General features: G+C 34.2%; 1 protein-coding gene across 1 annotated transcript in view; it reads right to left on the bottom strand.

The window, feature by feature from the left end:
* Window positions 1–16,789, bottom strand: part of LOC137620047 (uncharacterized) — a 443,557-nt gene extending 426,768 nt beyond the window's left edge. The window contains exons 1-3 of the mRNA XM_068350326.1: window positions 16,690–16,789; window positions 15,472–15,897; window positions 9,137–9,332 (exon numbers count right to left, since the gene is read on the bottom strand). Of these exons, the coding sequence (XP_068206427.1) occupies window positions 9,137–9,332; window positions 15,472–15,897; window positions 16,690–16,789 (722 nt within the window). The remainder of the gene's footprint in view (window positions 1–9,136; window positions 9,333–15,471; window positions 15,898–16,689) is intronic.
* Window positions 16,790–18,999: the final 2,210 nt, after the last annotated feature.

The following is an 18,999-nucleotide window of genomic DNA, read 5'->3' on the forward strand; positions in this document are numbered from 1 at the left end:
AGACTCTGTTTTTCCTTATCTGTTCCCTCTTTAGTATGGGAGCGATGGTTATCATGCTTTATCCTCCAAAATAAGGTGAACAGTTCAAAGGTCAAATTCAGTATTTTGGAAACGTAGATAAATCATGGGCTAACAATGCTGGTTTTATATAGATTACTGCATCAAGTTAAAAAGTACTACCAAAAAAAAAAAATATATAATTTACATATCCGAACTGCATGTCCATGTAATAACTCGGATGACCAATCAGTATATGAAATTATGCATTTTAATGTTTATTCTAATTACCATATTCAAACATCAGGAATTAGGGGGGGGGATCATCTCCAGAATAAATTCCTTGGGTAAACAGACCGTCGAATTTTGAATATTTTACTCCCAAAAATCAAAAAAGCAAATAAAATATTCTAAAGAAAGTAAACTCTAATTAATGCATAAAATTATTTTAATGCAAATTATTGAAGGGGCAGGAATAGTAAATTATATACACCAATAGCAATATATCAATACCTATTCATAAATATTCAAAGAAGAGATTTACAACACACAGCTAAAAGATGTTTTCCAAAAAATACTATTTATAGTGCTATATTCGATTCACCTTGAATTATATTTTCAAACTGATATCATTACCTATTAATACTATAACATAATTAAATATATTTACTCAATATTTACATGTAAAACATGAATGGTTCTGGACTACTAACACACAAACAAGCGGTAGAAGTTACCCACGTTCCCTATATGTTAGGCTTCAAAGTTTGTTTATCTTGAACCAAAAGATAAACAGTTTAGATAATGTTTGTAAGTAGGCACGCCACCTTAACAATGAAGGATAAACATACAAACATCCAGGTTTTAAGATTAGGATTCCTTCACGTTACAAAGTCAGAATACAAATAAAACTTGACAACAGCTCCAAAACACATTTTCAATTCCAGTCGGTAGTTCGAAAATTCACACAAAACTATTTAAGAGAAAAATCAAAATACATAACAGTCCACAAAGAGAAATACCAAAGGCTTATGTTACCCCTAGTTCCAAGTGGCCAGATTTAAGCCCCCCCCCCCTCTCTCTCTCTCTCTCTCTCTCTCTCTCTCTCTCTCTCTCTCGTGACTCCAATACAGGCAGTTGTTATCCTCCCTCCATTTCAGACATTTACCGCGCAGGGAAATGTCAGACTCGAGTGATGACATTTACTTCATAATGTCGAGAATAAACATTTCCCCAAACACACTACCGATGTAGGAGGCACAGAGGTAAATACTGTAGGCTTCTTAGAAAAAACTTTAGGCTGTAGGACGAAAAGAGAGAGAGAGAGGTTTTAAGATTAGGATTCCTTCGCGTTACAAAGTCAGAATACAAATAAAACTTGACAACAGTTCCAAAAAACGTTTTCAATTTCAGTCAGCGTAGTTCGAAAATTCACACAAAACTATTTAGGAGAAAAATCAAAATACATAACAGTCCACAAAGAGAAATACCAAAGGCTTATGTTACCCCTAGTTCCAAGTGGCCAGATTTAAGCCCCCCCCCCCCCTCTCTCTCTCTCTCTCTCTCTCTCTCTCTCTCTCTCTCTCTCTCGTGACTCCAATACAGGCAGTTGTTATCCTCCCTCCATTTCAGACATTTACCGCGCAGGGAAATGTCAGACTCGAGTGATGACATTTACTTCATAATGTCGAGAATAAACATTTCCCCAAACACACTACCGATGTAGGAGGCACAGAGGTAAATACTATAGGCTTCTTAGAAAAAACTTTAGGCTGTAGGACGAAAAGGTTTATTCCTTCATGATTTTCTCAATTATACAACATATTTTTTCTTAATATTGACTAGATCTAGGAACAGATACTGAAATGTGTCGAGTAAATAAAGGTTGATTTACGGTTTAACATTCCTGGATGTCAATTTCCAGTTCTTTGGCCGAGTTCAATAGTTCCAGTTTAGGGGAAATACTACATAAATTATGGTCCATTCTAAAAAAATGTCACATTTTAAAAGCTTTAATCACCTATTACCTTATTTGGAAAGAAATATTTATGGATAAAACATTACCAAAGGCTTAGGGATTTTTCCCTCACTTTCAGAGTATATGATTTAAAGGTAATACTCCCATCACAACTCACAAGGACACTACAGTCTACATGGACTTTTATTTCGAAGCAACATTTTAAAATCTGGATGCTAAAAGCACATGTATTTATTCATGATCATTGTTAATGTCATAATATCCAATAAAAAATATAAACGCTGATTATAAAAACCAAATAGATCATACCTAATAAATCAAAGCCCAATAAGACTCGTGAAAAGCAATTGAAAAAATAAACATTCAATTAAAAGTAATATATTCTACATTTCAATAACACATCAGGCCAGCTTCCTTCATCTCAGTGATATTTGAGAAACAGTCCATGGCCTCAGCTTGGTTTGGGATTACAGCTCTTGTAATAATAATGACTGTGTTGCGTCAGAAGTGGACTTCCACTTTCTGGCTGATGACACTGTGATCACTGGATGTCCCCTGGCACTCTTCAAAAGAGGACCTTGCTCTCGAGTTAGCTTGTTATACGCCACAGGTGGCAGAGACAACCTGGAACGTTCTGGCCATACTATTGAGTTTATGATCGACTGATTGATTGAATGAATGACATTCCTTCTGGCGTCGCAACAGAGGAGTTGCTTAAGTTGCAATTTAAATTGTGTGCATAAAATCATGAGATAAGTGATTGTATGTCACTTAAATATTTAATTTCTTAGCCTATTTTTCTTGCGATTTATGGGCAAAATTTGTTTATTTATTAGCATATTTTCTTCTATTTCCTGGCTTTGCAAACTTGTTTCTAAATTCAAAACTCAGTTTTATGACCTCTTTAATCAAGTCTAATGTTATTTCAAGGTCGCCGGTTGTTTTGGCCTATTGGTAACGTCCCTGCATGGTGATTGTCAGACGGGGGTTCGAGTCCTGCTCACTCGTTAGTTCCTTTAGTATCTCTAATCTCACCATCCTTGTGAGCTAAGGAGGGGGTTTAGGGGAGCCTATAGGTCTACCTGCTGAGTTTTCAGCAGACATTACCTGGCCCGCCTTGGTCCTAGCTCTGGCGGAGAGGGGGCTTGGGCACTGATTACATATGGTCAGTCTCTAGGGCATTGTCCTGCTTGTTAGGGCAATGTCACTGTCCCTTGCCTCTGCCATTCATGAGCGACCTTTAAACAGATCACCTACAGATAACAACATAGCATAAAAGGGATATAACGGAACAGCTTTAGGAACACAGCCAATCCATAAAAAGATAAAAAAGTGCATATGCCCATAATCACAGTTTACTCAATCTTAACAAATAAAAAGATATATCAATTGAAAATATACTGGAATTTTGGGCAAAATATGATCCGAATAAGAGCATATACGACAAACCCTTCTTCTGAGTTAATCCACCCAATGAATTCGGAAGATTTTATCCATATGAGTAAACCTTTTGTCAAAATATCAAAATATGTTATATCTCGGCATCATTATCACAACGATTCGATTCTCACTCGAGTTTAAACAAAAAACACCTCATTTGCATGGCGTAAAGGGAAACTATTTCCTGCCATTCAAATTCTAGCCTAGCCAAATTATAACAACGCTTCTGACCTCACAATATATAAATAGCACTAACATAGAATACTATTGTACATGACCCGTCAAAAGACAAAAGAGACGGTTGAATATTGAGATAGGTAGGTACCCACACGCACATACACACAGTGTACCTATCGGGTAGACAATCTCACCACAGTATGACTTCCCTTACCCGAGTGACAAGGAGAGACAGTAGTTATGCGTCTACTAATGTCTCATAGCGTAACCGGAATAGAATATAAAATTATATATATATATATATATATATATATATATAAATAAATTTATATATATACACACACACATATATATATATATATATATATTTACATATATACACACAAGCACACACAGTATGTAGCTCTTTATCATATAGGGGAGAGGAGATGTTTCACTATTATTCTGTTGCTGAAACTAGGCTATGATAATTTACAAAAAATAAAATCACTTAGTTAATATACAAATGAAATACATACAACAAAACTATCATAGGACTTTCAATAATTATCTAATACGTGTTACTTCATTTGGAGAGAGTTACGTACGGGAGAATTAAACTGTACCTTGTCCCCCTTAAAAGACAGAGGAAGGGTGTTCTTAATGTTTTTAAGGAAAGCGGGAAGACTACTATAATTCATGGAGTATATTTCAGAAAAGCACAACCCCAACGATGATCTAAGATAGGAAAGAAACACTATAAAAAAAGGTGCGTTAGTACCATGAAGTCAGATCAAGGTGTGGCAGATGCTGAAATTTCCGTTACTATATAAAAAATAAACAAAACACCGGCACGAGAACACACAGATGATGGACGATGAGAATGAGATGAAATGGGGTGAGTGATGACAGAACCACTTGAGAGCGTAAATTGACGGCAGGAGGCGGTCAGAAACAAACTCTACGGGCGCCGGCAACCAGGTTTCACTATCCTCTACATGACCTTTCTCGGTCCTGGATATATTTTGTTTTCTTATAGAGAAGTGCGCACAGGACATAGCGCATACAGGGAATTAAAAGGCGATGGAACATAGGCTGGACCGTTTACAATGAGCATGGTATTATACAAGAGCGACGTTTAATCATAATATCTTTGTGATTTTCTGGCTCATCAATGGCACGATGGCGGAAATAACTATTTCAATTAACTTAACTCATGTCTATATCGTTTGTATAATCCTGTACTCGACTAAAGAGCTAAAAATAACAAGGAAAACATCAAAGTCCTTTTTCCAAAGGACAAAAAAAAATATTTCATTATCGAAATATGCAAAGAAAATTTTTTTTCTGGTTTAAAAAAACATTTCTTTTATTATGAAGACAATCTTAATTTACCATAGAAAAACTCCACACCACTCTAGTATATATCTCTATATATATTCTTCGATAGTGTATAAAGAAAAAAAATCACTGTATCAGTATTTCGTTAACATTCGCTCACAATTATAGCGTGAATTAGTCTTAAACGGGGTTTACACGGTCGAACGGTTCGTCGAACCTGATTGTCAAACAGTTCGAAGAGGTGGAGTCACCTACAAATGCATAAGGTTCGTAAACAATGAAGCCCCGCCCACTAAAGCCAGGTGAGAACAGACTTTGAACTGTTCGACGAACGTGTTCGACAACCAAATACCCCGTTCAAACGTTCGAACATCACTTCAAACACTTGTCTGTCAAACGGCATTCGACAAACCGTTCGAGATGAATTTTTTACCTCCGGAAGCGATGGCCTCCACTTGACTGTCTCTATTGATTACTCTAACTCACGCCAGCCAAAGCTAATGAGTATACACTTGAAAGATAATTATGTTAATGAAAAGCGAATGCATAAATTAAACGTAATTAGGCCAGGGTAATTACGGGGAGAACATCATAACAACATTATTATTCAGTCTCAAAATTAAAATTAAATAGGCACAACTATCCGTAGCGCCGTTTCGAGTATCATTTTGCAATGATATGCATAGTTTACTAAAGATCGAATTTTTTTCAGAATACACAGGGTTATAATAATCTTCAAAGATCATTTACTACCATAAAATCGGCATAGAACATGCAAGAGTACGGGAAGCCTTTAAATATGTGGCCCCGAGGGTATACAATAAGCTCCCACTAGACATTCGAAAGATTTTAAGGCTTTCAAGAGGAAACTTTATACTTTCGTATTCTCTAGGTTCTTCGATAGTGTGGATTTTATAATAAACGAGCAATATGCGGTGTAAAATGTTAAATGCTTTCGAGCGAAAATGATAAAATGACTAAGAGGGTCCTACAGAGTATAAGGTTCCTTTCCTCTCTGGGATATTTTTCCTTGTTGGAGCCCCTGTGCTTATAGCATCCTGCTTTTCCAACTAGAGTTGTAGCTTAGCAAATAATAATAATAATAATAATAATAATAATAATAATAATAATAATAATAATAATAATAATAATAATAATAATAATAATAATAATTAAGTAAAGTAAGTAACCTACATGGAATGGGGTTTGGACGTGTGAGGGGCGGGAGCTTTATTCAATTCTTTAAAACTATTTAGTCTTCTCTAGTCGTTCTTTCGTGCCCTATAAAAGTCGACCAGGTAATGTAAACCCTGATATTTTATACATACAAATTACCCTTAACTTTTAAAGAATAAAAAAAAAAACAATCTTCTATGAAACAGGTTTAGCAAAATATACAACGGAGGATCAACAAGGTGCTGTTTCTGCTTTTTTTCCTTTACCAGGACTTCATTAATTATTTCGCATTCTAATTATTAACCCTTTATGATTTACGGAATTTAGGCTGTGCAACCCAGTGTTGGATCTGAGGAGGCCAATCCGCACCTGTGTGCAACTTTGGGAAATTCTGGAGTTGTACTATGAAATAAAACCCAGTGTAGAAGTAAGGACATAACTTTTGTTAAATTAACCAGTCAGTAATAAGATAATACTTAAGTGAGTCTGGATTTAGTTCTCGTTTGTCAATCAAGACAAAATCTAGAAATCACTGAAAAATCATTACATCTAAATTCTACATTTTAAAATGTTAGTTTTTTATATCAGTTTTTACGCATATAGTTTTTTTTAATTATTTAATCTACAGTTTTATACTGAATAAAAAAACTTGAATTTTCTGTACTGTATGTTCATATTTGAATTTTCGTAACACTATTCTTTCTTTATTCCCTTCAAAGTCATTCAAAAATTTGCTTAAACAAATTTGTGGCCAAAATTTACTATAAACTGCATTCTTACTTTTGTAAGGGGTATGAGAACTTACTAAAGGTTTCCTATGAGTGCGAGCAAGAAAAGGCTGAGAATCCCTACTTTAAGGGTTAATACTACTGTTACACAACTTTATTACTACAATAACTTTTCTATGTATATAGCATCAGTATCATTGTAACTGCGCTCATTTCCAATGGCTCGCCAGCTCTCAAACGACGACAGGGTGGTGTCACAAGAAACAAAATAATAATGATGTCTCGTCCACATCAAAAAGATTCGGACTTACTCGTATTTCTTGGCCCCTTACGAAAGATTGTCTCAGCACATTCTGTTTTTTTTTTTTCTTTGAGAGAGAGAGAGAGAGAGAGAGAGAGAGAGAGAGAGAGACATTTTTTTAGAGAGAGAGAGAGAGAGAGAGACTTTTTTTTAGAGAGAGAGAGAGAGAGAGAGAGAGAGAGAGGAGACATTGTTTTTTTTTTAGAGAGAGAGAGAGAGAGAGAGAGAGAGAGAGAGAGAGAGAGATTCTCTTTCTCCAGGGTTTTACACAAATGTTCAAACATATTGCTAGTGAGGAAAGGAAATAAGGCAATAGCATTCTAATCTTTGAGAATTAGCCTTACTACCTACTATAATGATAAAGTTTACATAATGTATAATGAATCACATAACCAAGACAATGATTCTTACAATCTTTATCTTTATCGAATAACAAAAATAAAGAAAAAATCGTGTGTCCAAGTATGTTTCCTAACAGAAGTAGCACTACACTAAATGAGTAGGTCAAAAGGTCAACATAATAATGACATTTCATCGATAGATTGCCAGACATTGGAGCTAATGACAGATCTATTGATAAGATAATAAAACTAGATAAGCCCTCAGAGTGTAGACCTCCGCCACGGCAGCTTATTTCTCGAAACCAGCTTGCCTTTCCCAGAATCAATTTAGACCGTAGGCGTATTTGAAGTCTGTGACAATCATGTGCGAACTTGGGGTTAAGGTAAGGGTTAATTCAGTCGACATTTTACGCGACCTTGACCTTGACCTTTGACCTAGTACTTTAAAAAATCTAATCACTTTTATGTCTCAACATAACAATTAATCCATGAAAGTTTCCCTACTCTAGGAATAAAATTGTGGCCAGGAAGTTATTTCGTAAACAAACAGAAACTGACAAACGGGGGCGAAAACATGACCTCCTCCTAACTTCTTTGGCGGAGGCAATAAAATATTCGGCTTTCACCACAATCTTTGCCTTACACAATGGGATGCTCGTTCATCTAGACCTTGCTTTTGTATCCTTTGGTCGGAGCTTACCATTCCTACCGAGTTTGTCTTTCTTTGATATTATATTCCTAAATAAAGTCATTACTTTTTCCCCTTTGACTTTAGTTAATGTAGTTTCAATACCGAGCTGCTGAAATCGCTTAAGGAATTCTACTACTGTAGTAACTAAAATCCTACAAAATAAAAGAATAAGAAACCTTTTGATCTTAACACAAAATGCTAAAATAACATTTCACAAGACGATGACTCATAATATCACATTCACATGAGAGCATTGTTGAAAAAGGTCTACCATACATTCACATAAAAAAAAATAAAATATGAAGATAATAGTTTTGGAAAAAAAAATTATTAAATTAAAAAATTCTTCTAAACTTTGCTAAGACCGAAATCAAAGCAAACTAAGAGAGCCAATTAAAAACAATTCACTCCTATGATCGAATGTAGAATCTAAAACAAAAATTCATAACGATAAAAAAATGGGGATGATCAGATTTATAATATATATATATATATATATATATACATACATACATACATACATATAAATATATATATATATATATATATATGCAGATATTTCTAGTCCACTACACAACCAAGGCCTCAGACATGTCGATCCAGGCTGGCCATATATATATATATATATATATACACATATATATCATATATATATATATATCATATATATATATATATCATATATATATATATATATATCATATATATATATATATATCATATATATATATATATATATATTCATATATATATATATATATATATTCATATATATATATATATATGTATTCATATATATATATATATATATAGATATTCATATATATATATATATAGATATATATATATATATATATATATACATACATATACATATATATATATGATACTATAAAACATATTTCCTTGATTGCCCAAAGAACACAACTGCTTAAGTAAGAAATTAAGACGTTAAAAATAAAGATGAAATATCATAGATCACATTACCTTGCTGCAGGGGTGGTAGAAGTGGAGGTGGATCCGGTGGTAGTGGATCCGGTGGTAGTGGATCCGGTGGTAGTGGAACCGGTAGTAGTGGATCCGGTGTTAGTGGATCCGGTGGTCGATGCGGTCGTGGGTCCGGTGACCGATGCGGTAGTGGATCCGGTGACCGATGCGGTGGTGGATGCTGCAGTTGATTCATCTGTTCATAATCGAAATAAACGGGACGAAAGAAAGAAAAAAAGATTAGTTTTCTTATGTTATTATTCTGATTCTGGTTTGAGAGAGCTACGTATTTGAATTCACAAAAACCACTTTAAATTATTAATCTAACTGCTGATTAAAATAGAAAAAAATTTAATCCATTGAAAAAGATTTTCATATATTACTTATATATGAAAAATAAAAATGTACTCAAAATCACAGATTTTTACTAAAAAAAATTTAATCCATTGTACAAGATTTTTTATCTATTACATACAGTATACATAAAAAATAAAAAAAAAGTACTCAAAATCATACATTTTTACTAAAGGGAACTTCAAGGGTGTTAAATTTATTATGACAACATTCTTTTAAAGAAACATTACAAAATAATCTTAAAAATAAAAAAAAAAAAAAAATTCAACTTAACGAAGTATTTCTTTAAGTAAAGCATCAAAGAAATTTCAATACATCTTTTTACTTCTTTCAGCTTCTTGAATAAACTAAACACAACAAAAGCGAAGTCGATAGTTAATGGAATTGCCAATCGAATCTCATCAGGCTGAGTATTTCCAATACGAATTAAAGATTATTTATTGAGCGAACTTGCATCAAATTTCAACTGACTATCGTGGATTACAAGCAAAACAAAATGAATACTAATAAATACATGACTATAGTCCATTTCTTTTAGCGATGCATATTTGCACCGACTTGCAGCGGTGCCCTTTTAGCTCGGAAAAGTTTCCGGATCGCTGATTGGTTGGACAAGATAATTCTAACCAATCAGCGATCAGGAAACTTTTCCGAGCTAAAAGGGCACCGCCGCGAGTCGGTGCAAATATGCATCGCTAAAAGAAATGGACTATAGTTACTACTCTGTTAAAAAAAATCCGTAGTTTTTTTTTTTCGGAAATGCTCTGTAAAAATATACGGTTCTCAGCCGTATTTCAGTAAAATACAGGCGGCCGTAATTTTAACACAACTTAGTTATTGTATTTTACGGGTTGGTGACCGTAATATCACTCCTTTACGTCAATATATCCGTTTTTAAATCTGTAAATGCGTGACAACATTTGTTACAGGATTTTTACAGTTTTTGCGGCAATTTTTTAACAATGTATACTTAAAGGTGTCTGGTTTCAGTTCCAGTTTCATCGGAATAGATGTTCACTAGAACGTCAGTCGGGCAAGCCCGCAGCAGTGGTCTCCCCAGTAAACAGCATAAACTCATGGTCCCGGGTGGGATCGATCTGCCGCCATGCGAATGCTAGGCATAAACGTTACAAGTGTACTAGCCATGAGAATTAAAACCACAAACCTCTTTGTTTCCGGATAATAAAGTTTAAAATTTAGATAAGTATTTAGAACACGCATAAGAATAATACGAATGCTCAACTCATCATACAAGATTATGAAAAAATATAAAGAATCCCTCGAAATTAGGCCGGAAATATCAAGAATGTTGATAATGTTTTTAAAATATCTTATTTTAATTGTTCATTACTTTTCATATCGTTTATGTTTACTTATTTCCTTTCCTCACTGGGCTATTTTTCCCTGTTGGAGCCCCTGGCCTTATAGCATCTTGCTCTTCCAACTAGGGATACAGCTTAGTTAATAATAATAATAATAATAATAATAATAATAATAATAATAATAATAATAATAATATGGCATCCCGCTCTGCGACAGCGCTAGCGAAATTCGAATGTGAAAAAGAAAAAAAAAAACAACGCGAAATCACTCTTGGCCATCTCAAGATCGTTAAAGAAATTGATAGTCGCCACAGGCAGCACAGAGTGAATCATGCTGCCAAAGATGAGAGCGGAATCAAGAGTCGCATATCTAGGATTATATATCTGGTGGTCCGACGACGTGGAAAAATATAGCATCAAAGTTACACATTCCATCGATGGTGTACCATTACTTCACTTTGAAATATTGAGCATTTGAAAAAGCGAGTTATTAATGACTGCTCGGTTCTCTATACTTGAAAATTTACTTTTTTTTAAGCTTTAAATTTAAATGAACGTCACGTAAAATATTAATCAGCTTGATAAAAAACGATGCAATATACCAATATTTCTATTTTGTTACTCGACTACTTGATTCTAATAAAAACAGTGGCATCACTTCAGACACGAACTTGGTTTTAATAAAAAAAAACTTTTATTTTTTACTGTTAATTAGGTTCTTATTTCAAAGACAAGAAAACGGAATTTCCTATTATTTTAATGGCTCTTTATCATTTAGTGACTAAGATATAAACCAAAATATTAATCAAGAGAAACAAAGACTTACAAAACAATAATACACAAAAAACACACAAACAAAATCAACGTTTCAGTGTGTTCACAGATCCTAAAGGTTCATCGGCCACATATTACGTAAATACACAGGAATCACAGATAACACATGGACAAAACTACAGAACTATGACAGATTCATCACATATAACGATCATTCATGTGATTGATACATATAACATATATAAATGCATGCCACATGGACACGAACATAATCTCACATGGACTGACTTACCTTGAACGAGTTATTAGTTTCAGTAACCACTATGCCTCAACTGTTCTACAAGATTATGGGTTTATTCATAAAAAGTTAAAAACGAAAGCTAAATATACTCAATTTGCAGCTAATTCTAATAGTCACGCCTTTTCCATGAGGCTCAATACTGCACAGTATTCTAGAAGTTTTTATTCCAGCTGTGACCAAGTTGTGGAATGATCTTCCTAATCGGGTAATTGAATCGGTAGAACTTCATAAGTTCAAACTTGCAACAAATGTTTATATGTTGAACAGACTGAGATAAGTCTTTTTATAGTTTATATATGAAAGATCTGTTTTAATGTAACTGTTCTTAGAATATTTTATTCTAATAGTTCATTATTTCTCTTGAAGTTTATCCATTTCCTTATTTCCTTTCCTCACTGGGCTATTTTTCCCTGTTGGAGCCCTTGGGCTTATACCATCTTGCTTTTCCAAATAGGGTTATAGCTTAGCTAATAAAAATAAAAATAATAATAATAATAATAATAATAACGACAACTGCACTACAGTGAGTAACAACATTAATAGAATGCTTCTCTTTCAAATCCTTTTCATGAGAGAATTCTCTTAACTTTTGCTTTATAGAGATCATTCACTTACTAAACTGATATCAAGTATTAGGGAATTTTCAACAAAATATGTCACGAATCTAATTTATTTTTGCAACGTATTAACCCTTAATCTTGAGCAGATTTGGGAAAATTAAGTCATTTTAATAACTTTAGCAGTGGCCAGCCAAGACCCCAACCGGACAGGACAAGAGACAAACACGGACATAACAAACATTATTGAACAAATACACTGTAAGCCGTAAACACAACATGTATTTGCATATGCCTCACGACACCAGTGGTGGCTTCTTGCTTTGACGAACAAGTAAACAGACCAGCTCATGCAGTACTGGCCTAGTGGATACATATTCCCATGTAGTGAGCTTGTGTAGAACAAGCTAAGATGACAGGTGGCACTAATGTTAATATGATGTGTGGATATTCTGTCGACTTGTAGTTATGGGAAAAAAGCTCTGTGAGAGCATGTTTCAAGAAAGAGTTTTGTTGGGGGGGGGGGGCCTCAAAGTCTCCTGCAATTCAAAGGAAGTTATATGGTACAGGTCTGGGACAATATCTAAGCACTTCAAGAAATGGAATTTTGAAGTTGTATTCCATATAAGGAGTTCTATCCAGTCAAAAAGTCACATTAACATCAGAAATGTTAATTTTTTTGAAAATTTGTGTACTGAGCAAAGTCCTCCTCAACGGTGGTCTGTGTGAATGTTTTCTTTGTTTGTTGTCCTTCTTATGAAAAGGGATATAAGAATATCCCATAAATTTTCGATAACATCGGTTTTCATAACAAATGTCATCTCATATACTTTGGATTGGACACTTAGTTGCAAGAAGTTATTGTCTTTATTTGCATATTTTACTCAAATGCAAATATCTGAGTGATCTTTAAAGACTAAATAAAGGAAAATATCTTAGCTTTGTCAAGCATATAATTGTCAGTGCCAATTCCCAAATTATGTCTTTAATTAAAGATATATTTAATATGTCATCATGTCTCTTTCCGTCTGGTTTCTGAATCAGTTTTTCTAATACACTTGCAGACGTCTAGACCTTCCAGTTATTATTCATATATTCAAAAGCCCATCACAGAGAATTACAAAATTCTTACCTTAGAGGATGTTTCATAAGGAATGGAAATACAAAATCCTCCTAAGATTGAATAAAGTGATTGATTAAGAACATCCTGTGGACCTATGTAAGCTATTTCACCAAAACTGTCATTAGGCCTAAGGAGGGAATTACCATAACAGCAAAAAACTCTCGTGAGGTGTAAGGGTCATATTTTTCGTTTTCTGACCAACCACCTTTACTTATCTTCTGATATATACACAACACATAATATATATATATATATATATATATCTATATATATATATATATATATATATATTTTATACATATATATATTTACATACATATATATATATATATATATATATTTACATATATATATATATTTATATATATATATATATATATTTATATATATATATATTTATATATATACATATATATATATATATATATTTATATATATACATATATATATATATATATATATTTATATATATACATATATATATATATATATATATATAATATATATATATTTATATATATATATACATATATATATATTTATACACATACATATATAATATATATATATATATATACATACATATATAATATATATATATATATATATATATATATATATATAATATATATATATACATACAGTATATATATAAATATATATACACACAGTATATATATATGTATATATACATATATATGCATATATAAATGTGTATATATATATATATATATATATTGTGTGTGTATACTGTACATATACATATATATAATGTGTGTATACAGTATATATATATATATATATATATTATATATATATATATATATATATATATTATCCCATACTGTACTTATGAACATTATTTTATACCAGATCAAAAATTATATAGAAAATTTCTATGCCATCAATCATATTTCTATGATACATAACTTTGTTATCAGTCAATATATACATTTAAAGCTATTTTATTCATCACTGGTCTCTTACCATATTACTCAGTCCAAAGCATTACCTTCAATTTGATTTAACCATATTAAGTATTACCTGTTTTGACCAAGGATTTCAGAGATATTGGGACAAGGATTGTTACCTTTTTGAGTAAACTGCTACAGAAAGAGTAAAAATCCCTAGTCCAAGGATTAGTCCCTTTTTGGGCAAAATTGTTATAGAAAGTAAAAATTTCTAGGCCAAGGAATGCTTTTTTTTTTTTTTTTGGCAAAACTGCTACAGAAGGGTCAAAATTCCTAGGATAAGAATTTGCGTCTTTCTTTGGAAAAACTGGTACAGAAAGTCAAAATTCCTAGGCCAATGATTTGTCTTTTTTTTTTTTTTTTTGACAACGTTATAAAAAGTAAAAATTCCTAGGTCAAGGACTGACCTCTTTTTTTTTTATGCCAACAGTCCTACAAAAAGAGTCAAAATTCCTAGGCCAAGGTTTGATCTCTCTCTCTCTTTTTTTTTTTTAACACGTTACAGAAAGTAAAAATTCCTAGGGCAAGGACTGACCTCTTTGTTTTGGCAAAACTATTACAAAAAGAGTCAAAATTCCTAAGCCAAGGTTTGATCTCCTTTTTTTTTTCTTTTGGTAAAAATTCCTAGGTCAAGGACTGACTTCTTTTTTTGGCCAAAACTGCTACAAAAAAAAAGGGCAAAATTCCTAAGCCAAGGTTTGATATCTTTTTTGTTTTTTTCTTAAAACACGTTACAGAAAGTAAAAATTCCTAAGCCAATGTTTGATATCTCTCTCTTTTTTCTTAAAACACGTTACAGAAAGTAAAAATTCCTAGGTCAAGGACTGACCTCTTTTTTGGCAAAACTGCTACAAAAAAAGGTAAAACTTCCTCCATACTAAAAAAAAAGTAAATGTCAAAAATATGGTAGGGTTAGGGATGTCGTCATCTCACCTTGCTGTCCCTTTCCAACTCCATTCCCATTGGATTCTTTGGTAGAGTCTGAGCCAGCAAGGGTGGTGGTGGCGGTACCAGACGAGGTGGAGGAAGTGGAGGAGGAGGAGGAGGTCGTCACACCAGGAGCAACAGTTGTGCTCCCGGTAGCAGTAGAAGTTACAGAAGCAGCTGTGGTCGTAGCTACAGAGTTAGTCCCACTAGTCTTGGATGTTGTTGTCTGTGAGGATGAGGATAGTGTGGATGAGGATGATTTGGATGAAGATGAAGATGATCCAGCGGTGGTGGAATTTGTGTCAGTGGTACCTTTCCCGCTTGGACTGGCAGTACTTGTGGAACCTGTACTTGTGGAACCTGTATTTGTGGAACCTGAAGAGGAACCGCTGGCCGTACCAGAAGTAGTGGAAGAACTGTCAGTAGCGGCGACTTCGATGAGAGAAAAAGGGGAAAGTAATTAGTAAACATGTTTCTAAAAATAAAAAATAAAATATTAAATTTAATTACTTTTTGATAAACGTAATGGAAGAAAGTGTCTATTCGAAAAGTTGAAAAAAAAAACAGTTTCATCCATTACTTAATATCTGCATTGAAAATTAGCTGAAACCTATAAATTATTGTAGAAAGTAAAATTACCTGTAAAAGAAAAAATACATTCATTATTCAATAAAATAATAAACAACTTCATTACCTATTCATTTCATATTACGTCACTAATACTATTCACAGGAATAATAACTAATGCAAGATATTCCGTTTAAAATTTAAAACAAGATGCATCTAGATGCCATCCCACATAAACTTTAAACCTTGATTATTCTCTTCTTACCATAATAAGATGCGTTAGCAACATAAAATAGAAGCAATTTATATCCTAATCTATAAGAAATCGATTCTTCGAAAAATGCTCCATGTATTACGAATGGCTTCAATGTCGATAAGTTGTCAAATAATACCCTGTCAGGTTTAATAAAACTCTGAATACTCATTCTTATGGCATTTCGTTATCAAAGACATATATGGGTACTATAGTCAATTTTTTTAATCAGGCGCATACGCACAGACTCGCAGCGGTGCCCTTTTAGCTCGGAAATGTTTCCTGCTATCTGATTGGTTAGAATTACCTTGTCCAACCAATCAACGATCAGGAAACTTTTCCGAGCTAAAAGGGCACCGATGCGCGTCACTGCAAATCTGCCTCGCTAAAATAAAATTGACTACAGTAGCTTACAAGAGCTAACGCTACGGTAAGAACATGATCTACTCTCCCATGGGGTGTAGGGGTCGCAGTCGCATCTTCCGTTTTGTAACTAATCGCCATCACTTATCCTCTGGAATGTATCATGTTGTGTCATACTGTACACTGTACACACGACTACTATTTTAAATTTGGCATAGATATCATAATATCTTGTAGCTTATTTATTTCCATATTTCCTTTCCTCACTGGGCTACTTTCCCTGTTGAAGCCCTTGGGCTTAGAGCATCTTGCTTTTTCCAAATAGGGTTATAGCTTACCTTATTATTGTTATAATAATAATAATAATAATAATAATAATAATAATAATAATAATAATAATAATAAATAGCAACCATTTCTTAATAAATGAAGTAATCAAGGTTTGCTTGTCTCACAGCCAATGTAGAATAACGAAATATAAACAAAAGAACCAATCTAACAGCACAACAACAATTACGAGAGAGAGAGAGAGAGAGAGAGAGAGAGAGAGAGAGAAATAATGCATCCATGTTAAACATGAAGTAAGCCGTTGTCATGGTGATTAGCCTGTTGCCGTCTCTCTCTCTTTTCCTATCCGGATTACATCTCGCCTCTGTTTGCCCCGGGATTCCAGCTTCCAGCTTCCAGCATCCAGCATCCCGCCTCCAGCTTCCCGATCGGCGTCTAAAACCTAAAATCCATATTTTCTTTTTCTTTGCAAGGTATTAGGGTCTGAAAAAATTGAAGTTCTTTCAAGGTCCATCCTTCAGTATGAGACATTGATATGTGCCCTTTAGAAAATGGAAATAATTTCTCCTTTCTCTCTAACACACACACACACACACACACACACACACATATATATATATATATATATATAAATATATATATATATATATATATGTGTGTGTGTGTGTGTGTGTGCGTGTCCTTTCTGAGTGGGGATACCTCAATGTGGTGAAAGGTCGTGTATCGCCACGATCAGCAAAGCTGTACTAGTCAAGGCCACCCATATAGGATGATTTGCTGTGTACAATAAGACAAGTCTCCCACCATCACCAACCCACAGTTGACCAGCATGGTGATGAAAACTGGCCAAACTCTAAACATGAATAAAGACATGTCTGAGGCCTTTTTCCAACAGTGGACTAGAAATTGCTGCACTGAATTTCACAACAAAAAAAGCGGTAGCCCTCGAGAAGAGATGAGCTAAAATTTATCGTTATAGTAACAAACCACGGATGAGACTCGTACAGAAAATTTCCAAAAATCTCAACAGATTAAATTCTATATAAAACTGGTAGACGTATAATACTCATTGGTGTATCGCCATGATCAGCAAAGCTGTGTACTAGTCAGGGTCAACCGTACTGGGTTACTTTGCTATCGAGCGACCAAACGGAAATCTCCCACCATCATCACTCCGCATTAGCCAGCGTGGTGATGAGAACTGGTCAAACCTCAAGACATGAAATATCATGTCTGAGACCTTTGTCCTGCAGTGGACTAAAAACAGATGCACTTCTTGTTACTGTTGTTGATATTCTTTATAAGAATTGTAGATATTCTGGCATAGGATTAATCACTACATTATCCTTAATGTTTTGCTTTACAATGATCCGAATGTTCGGATAATTACATCACTCAGCTTATAGCAATTTAAAGGTACAAGGTAAACGTGACTGGTTTCAGTTCCAGTTTCATCAAAATAGAAGCTCACCAGAACGTCAGCCGGGCAAGCCCAACCCCCTACTGTGGTGCCCAACCCCCTACAGTGGTGCCCAACCACGGCAGTAGCCTCCACAGTAAACAGCTTAAAATCACGATCCCGAGCTGGGATCGATCTGCTGCCATGCGAATGCTAGGCGACCACGTTACAATTGTACTACCCAAGAGATTAGTCTTGTCATCTGACCATTCTTTATTCATCACTCGGGAATTTCAGGCCGAGATCACTTTGGGCAAAAGTTCGTTCCTCGTCGGTGACCTAAGAACGAAAGGTGTGTGTCCGAGATTGGATAGATTCCCTCGCTTTGGCAGCTGGTTGTAAAAGTTCGCGCTGTTGATACAAACGACAGCGGAGAGACCAAACTTTTTTGCGGAAGTTTAAATGGAGAGAGAGAGAGAGAGAGAGGAGAGAGAGAGAGAGAGAGAGGAGAGAGAGAGAGAGAGAGAGAGAGAGAGAGAGAGACCCAATTTTCAAGATGGTAAGTTATATTAAAACGCAACTGACAATACATGTGAGTGAGAGAGAGAGAGAGAGAGAGAGAGAGAGAGAGAGAGAGAGAGAGAGAGAGAGAGAGAGAGAGATA

The sequence above is a fragment of the Palaemon carinicauda genome, chromosome 26 (assembly GCF_036898095.1).
Source record: "Palaemon carinicauda isolate YSFRI2023 chromosome 26, ASM3689809v2, whole genome shotgun sequence".
NCBI lineage: Eukaryota > Metazoa > Arthropoda > Malacostraca > Decapoda > Palaemonidae > Palaemon > Palaemon carinicauda.